We start from the raw sequence: 8,753 nt of genomic DNA, 5'->3' as shown, positions 1-8,753 counted from the left end.
AAATAAATCTAATGGTTGGAAAATAAAAATGCTGATTGAATGTGTTAAGGTCTCGTTTAATATTGCATTTGGGTTTTTAAAAACAGCTTTTGAATGTCAAATAATGTAAAACACACTAATTTGAGTTAAAAGTATATTTTGATTGTTAAAAGTGAATCACTTGTAAAAATTAATTAAAAATGCAAATATGATTTGAAATTTATAATTTAAAAATAAAATAATAAAATATTTACTCCATATATTTTGTAAATAATGAAAATATTTAAAAAGGTATACATAAAATAATAAAATATTAAAAATACAAGATAATATAATAATTTTTTATCAAAAATATTTTTCACCACAAAATCTTGAATTTTTTTGTTTAAATTGCAAAATTAGGTTTTTACAATAAAAAATTATATTTTCTATCGTTTAACATTAAATTGGATCAAAAATAATTTTTAATACAAAAATTACTTTCATCAACGATTCCTAACTTGCTACCCAAACCCAATCCAAGAAACGATTTGCTTGGGTCTGGATCAAAGCAAAGGAGCAGCCACAAAGCGACTAAATCCTACATCTGTGGCTACACAAAACACCATTAGATTTCATTACTTTCACCTTATTTTTCCCCTCATTGCTCAGACATCTGTTTTCTATTTATATCTTTTTCATTCAAGTAAATGAAATTTGGTTTTTATTTGTGACAAAGACTACCATGGATTAAATTGTTTTGACTTGTTTGTCATCAACTCTGCTACTAGAAAAAAATTTTTTTTTCCAAAATGCAAAACCATTCTGCGGTTACCCAAGAACTGGGGCCTGCCTTCAATCTCGCGACTCCATTGGGTCACATAGCTTTCAACAAGAGTTTTTACAGCTTAAGTTCAGATGGGTTTTATTCATTGCAGCCAAATTTCATGTATTTTTCAGGGTTCAAAGGCTCAATTTCTCATACAAGGCGTAGAGTTGCAGCTGCTGCTTCACTCAGTTTGGGTGCTCGAAATAGCGTTTCTTCGACCTTTAGGAGAATCATAAATGAGTTTAATAGAGCGATTAAATTTCACTGTGATAGAATCCCAATTGGTTTTGCTTCGGTTCGGGTTGGTTCTGAGGATAGCAATGGAGTTGGAGAAGATGATGGTGGTGTTTTGGAGGTTGAAGGTTTGCCTTTGAATAGAGTCGAAACTGAGACCCCCAAAAAAGTTTTGATTTTGATGAGTGATACAGGTGGGGGTCACAGAGCCTCCGCTGAAGCTATTAAGGCTGCTTTTAATGAAGAATTTGGGGACGATTATCAGGTCAGTTTCCTTTTGTTTCGTGGCAAAGGAAATGTGGACATTGAGTAAAGGTAGAAATTAAGAAAGTTTAATTATTTAATCTGTACTTTGCAGTGTTAGTATTATTTTGATTAACTGAGACTACTTTCAATGAGACATATTTCAGTTTTATTTGTCTTTATGTTTCTGCAATTTCTTGGCAAGTGGTTGAAGAATTAGGGCCTAAGAACTAGTGGGTGTGTATATTTTTGGTTTACCTTTGTTCTGCATCTTAAGAGTGGCATATTGCAGGTGTTTGTTACAGATTTGTGGTCGGATCATACGCCCTGGCCATTTAATCAATTACCCAAGAGCTATAATTTCTTGGTTAAGCATGGATCATTGTGGAGAATGACCTATTATGGAACTGCTCCTCGGCTGGTTCATCAATCTAATTTTGCTGCAACTTCAACATTCATAGCTAGGTGAGAATTTGTGGTCTTCTTGGTATAGATTTTTTAGATTGTTTTCCTATATATCATGTTGTGCTTTGCACCTAATCACCATTCAGCAAGTTTCTATTGATGACTGTCCCAACCCTCTTGATCTAGCGTGAGAAGATATGCTAATGAAACAGAATAAAGTTGTCAGTCTCATATCGAATAGTATTATATGATTTGTTTTGCCATTCCTGTAACACTTATCTGTGTTATGGTATAGAGTTATCTGATTCTGTTATTTTACATTCTTGTTATAGAGAGGTTGCAAAAGGATTGATGAAATACCAGCCAGACATTATTATCAGTGTACATCCACTGATGCAACATGTTCCACTTCGCATTCTGAGGGCAAAGGGTCTACTCAAGAAAATAGTGTTTACCACAGTGGTCACAGATTTAAGCACTTGCCATCCTACATGGTTAGTTCTTCATCTTAGTTTCATACTTCAAAATTTACTTATTCTTTGTGTAATTGCAGTCATGTATATCCTTTTTTAGGTTTCATAAGCTTGTAACAAGATGCTATTGCCCAACAGCAGAAGTAGCAAAAAGGGCATTGAAAGCTGGACTTCAACCATCCCAAATTAAGGTTTATGGCCTCCCAGTGCGACCTTCTTTTGTGAAGCCTGTTCGGCCAAAGGTTGGTTAACTTTCCAAGTAATGAACTTTAACATTTTCTATGTCAATTTTATTCTTATGAAAACTATTGTCCCAAACTTTTGCACTCATGGACAGAAGTCTTGATGCAACTAGTTTATTGTATTCAGTTTCTGCAATTTTTCTTTTTCTCTTTGCTGTTTCCATTAGACCACTTTTCGTTTTATGTGCTACTGCAATTATCTTCGAGTTTATTATCTCTACTGAGATCTCTATGTCTATTCATCTTTTATTGTCTCATTGGACCAAATGATACTGACAATTTAATTTTTGATACTTGTAGATTGAGCTGAGGAGAGAATTAGGAATGGATGAGGATCTTCCTGCTGTGTTGCTCATGGGAGGAGGGGAAGGAATGGGGCCCATTGAGGCTACTGCTCGTGCACTTGGAAATGCATTATATGATGACAACCTTGGGGAGCCAATAGGGCAAATCCTTGTCATTTGTGGCCGCAACAAAAAGCTTGCTAACAAATTGCTTTCAATTAATTGGAAAATTCCTGTCCAGGTATTGACCTTTCTTCTATGTTTTAATTTGTAAGTGTACTTTGGACAGCTAAGTCTTCTAGTTATATCCGGATGCCTTTTTCAAGAACCATGAGATGACTTTTCTAATATTCTCCGTCAATTAGTTTAAATGTGATAAACTTGTTCTAAATTGACAAATTTATGTAGCATATGTCTATCTGCATTAAGCATGCCAAACCATATTCCAATTTTTGTGATTAAAAGAAATGGTATATGTAGGCCATATATATTTTCCTGAAACTGCACAATCTTATAGGTCAAGGGATTTGTCACCAAAATGGAGGAATGCATGGGTGCTTGCGACTGCATTATTACGAAGGTAACTTGCTAATGGTGGCCGTAATATGTGGATGCATGTAATACATTTCTTAATTTTGAATGACTTTTGCTTCAATAGGCGGGCCCAGGGACTATTGCTGAGGCTATGATACGAGGTCTTCCTATAATTTTGAATGATTACATTGCTGGGCAGGTAAGTTTTCTTTTTTCTTTTTTTTCTTTCACTTTGATATGTAATCTTTCTGAAGTAGATGTCTTTTGAGAGGGAACAGCAGGTATTCTTCCTAGGCCCTAGCTTTAATTTACAATTATTATCTTGATGATATTTCATTTATCTAAATATTGGACTTCTGTTCTCAGTCTCGCTTATGATGAGTTTCCCCTAATTTACCATACATAATAAATTAATAAGTTTACTACATTAAATAGCTAAATAAGGCCAAAACATCTTGAAATCTAAAAGGTATTATAATTTCTAAATTTCCTGTTTCTCATGCACCCTATGATTTTACTTATCAGCTGTAAGTAAAAATGGAAAAAGAAAGCATAAACAAATAAAGGTACAAAGAATATGGTTTGTAGGTATTTTTGCCCTACATATTCTTGAATATCATATTTTTATAGAAGGAAATAAGCTTTAATATGATGCCATGCCTTATTAATTTGTGTTAGATGGTATAGATCATCATAATACAGAAGGTTGTATTTGCGACTGGAAGAACCAGTAGCATACGTGCAACTTTTTGCCTCCTCCTACAAAACTATCCTATGGGGATTGGCAAATTACCTTTGCCAACAAATTCTGCATCTCACTCTAGTTGAAACTATGGTTTACTGGTACAGCTTGCCTGGTTATATCTTTCTAACTTCCCGGATGTTGTAGGAAAACCATGTAGTTTTACTTTCCTACCTTTGTGAGGAGTTTGCTTTAGCCATCAATATGGTACGAGTGCAAGGAGAAATGATGGGGGATCACAATCAAATTATTCCCAGTTTTTACACTCCCTACCTCATAATGTTGGGTTAAATAATATACTATTAGAAGGTCATTGTGAGTGTTGCAAAAAAAATCTTGTAATGGAGTTTTAACTTTTGCCAAAGAAATTAAAATCTTGTTTTGATTTACAGGAAGTTGGCAATGTTCCTTATGTGGTGGAAAATGGATGTGGGAAATTTTCGAAGTCACCAAACGAGATAGCCAATATTGTTGCCCAATGGTTTGGTCCAAAAGCAGATGAACTCATGGCCATGTCACAAAATGCTTTAAAGTTGGCAAGGCCTGACGCCGTATTCAAGATTGTCCATGATCTTCATGAGCTGGTTGGACGGAGAAATTTTGTACCCCAATATTCCTGAACAACTTAATTCCCGTAGCAAAAAGAAATCATTTTTCTTACAAGCTTCCCCCGTTGGAATATATGATTAAGCATAATCGATTACCCCAATTTTTCTCTTCTTTCTCGTTCCATTACTTTGGGATAAGACAGTTTGCTGAGAAAATATCTATTGTTTGATATAACCATAATGTTTCAAGCAACGACAAACTGAGAAAGCATGACGAGTCCAATAGACATCTTCTTGTTCTTTTTGAAGGCCAACAAAGATTGATTGAATTGAGAATGGTCGAGTACTTCACTTGTTTGAATTGAAAAGGATGGAATAATTTGATTGTAAAATTTAGCCTCGATTTCGTTGTCAGGAGTTTTTTGTTGGTGAATTGTTTTTCGAAGTTTCTACTTTTTCTGCCTTAAACGTTCAAGTTACTTGACACGTGAAAGGACTCACGTGCAGAGACATTGACTATTGACCTGGCTGGAGATGAGTGGGGCCTACAAATCCTGCTACCGCATCCATCCCTAAGCGTCCGAGTTAAAACGCCACTTCATCGGCTTCATCCCTGATTTTATCGATCCTTTGTTGACATTTAACCACTTGTCATTCTCACAGTCTTGTCCTGCTGCGGACTCTAACGGCAAGACAAAAGAAAAACACCCACAAAAAAATAAAAGACGATCTCAAATCAAGACTTGATACCTTTGTCATTCAAGCATATATTGGTTGCACCGTTTATTGGTTAATCAGCTTGAAAACTATCCCTTGATTCAACTTAATACACAGAGAGATCAGAGAAGGTCCCCATTCAGCTTAAAAAGTATGGAAGTGAAAGTTTTATAGTAGCAAAATCAAGGTCAATTCAGTTCTTTTCCTTTGAGTCAAATTTTCTGTGTCTAGCGTTTTAGTTCGTGTTTTAGGTGATGGGTTGGAAGTACAGTGCTGGGTTGGGGTTGATCGGCACAGTTGTGTTTTTATGGGTTGTATCTGCAGAGATAACACAGGTTTGTCTAGTTATTATACTCTGTTTCCTTCAATTTCTTTCCTTTGGCTTTCTGGGAATTGTTTGTTAACGAAATGGTTAGAAAAGAAAAGAAAAATTAAGTGAATTGTGTGTTCGAACGGGTACATGAACTAAGTGATTGCTGTGTTTTATACGTGCAAGTTTTCTATGTGACGACTGTTTTCTGAGGTAAATGGATCATTGATCCCTAGTAGCCCATGTTTTCTAAGAACATTTTATTAAAAGTTCTGAAACTAGGATTCATGTTAGGTCCTTTAAGTATTTTGATGGATATATTTTGGGTAGTATTTATTTAAGATTAGATATTTCATTTGATTTGTCTCTTTATAGGTGAAGTCAAAGAGTCTCTTCAACTTTTATTTCTGTCATAGCTTTCCCTGACATGACCATTTGATTATATGTTGTTGTTGCAGAGGATTTTCGCTGAGTACAAACAGCCATTTGCACTCACTTATATTGGTGTGTCTCTTATGGTGGTTTATTTACCCATAGCAGTGTTCAAGGATTGGATCTGCAACTTATTCGATGCAAATGTTTTTAGAAACCTCTACGATAGTAACTCGGTAATTAATACTTCAATTGGACTCGATATTCCTCTTAGAATCAATGAAATGCCCCACTGTGCAGAAGCTGACCTCAGAAGCCGACTCATAACTGACAAGGATGTTAGTGAAAGAGAAGAGGGACAGCCTCTCAACACAAGTAATGAGAAGGATGAACCTCACTTGCCTCGACATGGTGGTGGACTGAGTTCATGGGAAATTGCCAAATGTAGTTTATATCTCACTCCGATATGGTTTATAACTGAGGTAACATAACTTTATCAATACCTTTTTTTCTGTTAGAATCATTGGTGGTCATTAAACGTTTGTGAGGGGGCGGATATAGGCTATACCCAAGCAAGTGGCCATGGGATATCTTCTTGGACATCTGTTGCTTGTTCAAGTTACTGGACATAAATCTGATTAATCGTAAATGGATTCCTATTGTAATTGCTTTAGGGTAAATTTTGGAAAGTTCAGTCAAATTCCATTAAATCTCTATAATTAGTTTAGTTGAATTGATGAATAAGAACTCTTCATTTTTTAGCTTCAACAAGATTGCAAGCATGGGTGCATTTGTCCAGATGAATGACTAATAAAATTGCTTTGATTTCTTGCAGTATTTATCTACTTCTGCTCTGGCAAATACTAGTGTTGCAAGTACAACTGTCCTTACCTCTACTTCAGGTCTCTTTACACTTTTCTTTGGAGCTCTTCTCCGCCAGGACACCATAAATGTTGCAAAAGTTGTCGCTGTATTTATTAGCATGGCTGGTGTTGCTATGACCACAGTTGGAAAGACATGGGCATCAGATGAAAAGCTTAGTGTCTCTGAGTACGTTGGGTCTCTCTTAGCCATTATTTCAAGAATTTATTAATATTTTATTATTCCTCTACAATATGTCAAATATACCACAGAAGGTGCATAAATTCATACTGTATGCTGTTCAGGCTGTTTGAATAGTGATATGCTTTACACGCTATTAACATAATCCTTTCAGACTTCTCTTTCAAGAATTACTTATAGGCGATAATTCCTGCAATTGGTAACAATGCTGGGAACTCGTTTTTGGGTTTTCATATCATGATTATCTTTTTATGGAGCCATGTGCCGTTCATGTTTGCTAGAATTAGAGGGCACTCAATCACAGGGGATATTTTTGGTCTTCTCTCGGCAATTTCATATGGCTTATTCACAGGTAGGATTGGATATAATAAATTTAATTTGGTCCGACTGTTTCTGTTCTCTACTCTATTTCCATGCACTGGTCAATTTATGCAGTTCTGCTCAAGAAATCTGCTGGATCAGAAGGAGATAAGGTTGATGTGCAAAAGATCTTTGGATACATTGGGCTCTTCACTCTTCTCGGGCTTTGGTGGCTTGGTACTTAATCTATTAATCTCCCGATATTTCAAGTAACTTGGTGCATTTTTGTTCTCTCGTTTCTATCAAGATGTAAGGGATTGTGTTTGATTGCAGTGCTGGAATCTTATTTCTGTCAAATGCTCATATTCGATGTTCCTGTTCCTGCCTGCCATTTATCCTTTGAACTTACACAGTGTCATCTTTGTGCAGTGTGGCCACTTAATGCTGTGGGGATAGAACCTCCATTTACATTTCCACATTCAGCATCTGTTGGGGAGGTAGTGCTGCTTAATGGCTTTGTGGGAAGCGTTCTGTCAGACTACTTCTGGTATGTAGAGCAGCCTCCTTTCACTTTTGAACTAGTTGAATGCCACTAGGACTTGAAACCATCTAACCTTTTTCATCGCCGTAATCCATAACCAAGAACAGTGTCAATATTCTGGACTGGGCTTAAGCTTGGATCGCTATTGAACTTTAATAACGCCAAATATGATGCAGGGCCCTATCGGTGGTTTGGACAACTCCATTAGTTGCAGCATTAGGCACGTCATTGACAATACCCCTTGCGATGTTAGCTGATATGGTAATACATGGTCGACACTGCTCTGCAGTCTACATCGTTGGGTGCATTCAGGTAGCTTACGTTTCATGTTTGTTCAAAAAAAAATTATTCTCTTCCATTTTACTTGAAAAGGAAAAACAACAGGTGGTTCCTTTTGGTTGGTGCTGATGAAAACATGGAATCATATTCTCTATTGAGCCTTTTTGTGGCTTGAAAGCATTCAGCAGTGAATGGAAGGAGTTGTTTAACTCGTTTTACCACTTTTGTTGGATACAGGTCTTTGCAGGTTTTGTTATAGCTAACATGTCGGACAAGCTTTCTGCTAAATCGGAGTTGAAGTAGTTATTCGCGAATCGCGAGTTTCAGAGGAGATTCAACGTTTTTGTTATATGTAAACAATGTAATAGCAGGACTTTAGGGGCTTCTTGTTTATTTAACAATTACAGGAAAAACATGAACAATAACGACTAGCTTAGTCAAATATTTTAATTAAACATAAACTCCCTACGTTGTTGCTTAAATTGGATCATTTCCCTCTTATACGACAATTAGTTGATATATATATATATATATATATATTTGTTACAAGAAAATTAACAATCGTAATTTTCATTTTATCTTTTAATTTAAATAATTTCTTAAATGTACCAAGTAATTATTTCATATTTAATATAGTTAAAAAAATAAAGATATAATATATTTAATTTATTGTCAATAAC

General features: G+C 35.6%; 2 protein-coding genes across 6 annotated transcripts; both read left to right on the top strand.

Moving 5' to 3' along the window:
- Positions 1–488: 488 nt before the first annotated feature.
- On the top strand, positions 489–4,664 carry LOC111284770 (monogalactosyldiacylglycerol synthase, chloroplastic-like). 4 transcript variants are annotated; one of them, XM_089762703.1, is made up of 9 exons: positions 489–1,286; positions 1,557–1,729; positions 2,002–2,163; positions 2,243–2,384; positions 2,685–2,909; positions 3,186–3,248; positions 3,327–3,401; positions 4,092–4,253; positions 4,337–4,474. In XM_089762703.1, exons 1-8 carry the CDS (start codon positions 771–773, stop codon positions 4,233–4,235), a joined length of 1,500 nt encoding a protein of 499 aa, XP_089618829.1. In that variant the 5' UTR covers positions 489–770; the 3' UTR covers positions 4,236–4,253; positions 4,337–4,474. The 4 variants fall into 4 exon arrangements, with proteins under 4 accessions (XP_089618829.1, XP_089618828.1, XP_022729431.2 ...); XM_089762702.1 differs by having other exon boundaries at positions 4,092–4,259; XM_022873696.2 differs by lacking the exon at positions 4,092–4,253 and having other exon boundaries at positions 4,337–4,664.
- A 140-nt stretch (positions 4,665–4,804) lies between these two features.
- Positions 4,805–8,555, top strand: LOC111284771 (putative transporter C405.03c). Of its 2 annotated transcripts, none has more exons than XM_022873697.2 (8): positions 4,805–5,544; positions 5,978–6,373; positions 6,727–6,941; positions 7,235–7,305; positions 7,389–7,490; positions 7,683–7,800; positions 7,971–8,106; positions 8,311–8,555. In XM_022873697.2, the coding sequence occupies exons 1-8, from the start codon at positions 5,464–5,466 to the stop codon at positions 8,374–8,376; spliced, it is 1,185 nt and encodes a 394-aa protein (XP_022729432.1). In that variant the 5' UTR covers positions 4,805–5,463; the 3' UTR covers positions 8,377–8,555. The 2 variants fall into 2 exon arrangements, with proteins under 2 accessions (XP_022729432.1, XP_022729434.1); XM_022873699.2 differs by having other exon boundaries at positions 5,263–5,396.
- Positions 8,556–8,753: the final 198 nt, after the last annotated feature.

This window comes from Durio zibethinus, chromosome 6 (assembly GCF_047325235.1).
Source record: "Durio zibethinus cultivar Kanyao isolate XHJ-2024 chromosome 6, ASM4732523v1, whole genome shotgun sequence".
Lineage (NCBI taxonomy): Eukaryota > Viridiplantae > Streptophyta > Magnoliopsida > Malvales > Malvaceae > Durio > Durio zibethinus.
This window is presented reverse-complemented; position numbering and strand designations above follow the sequence as displayed.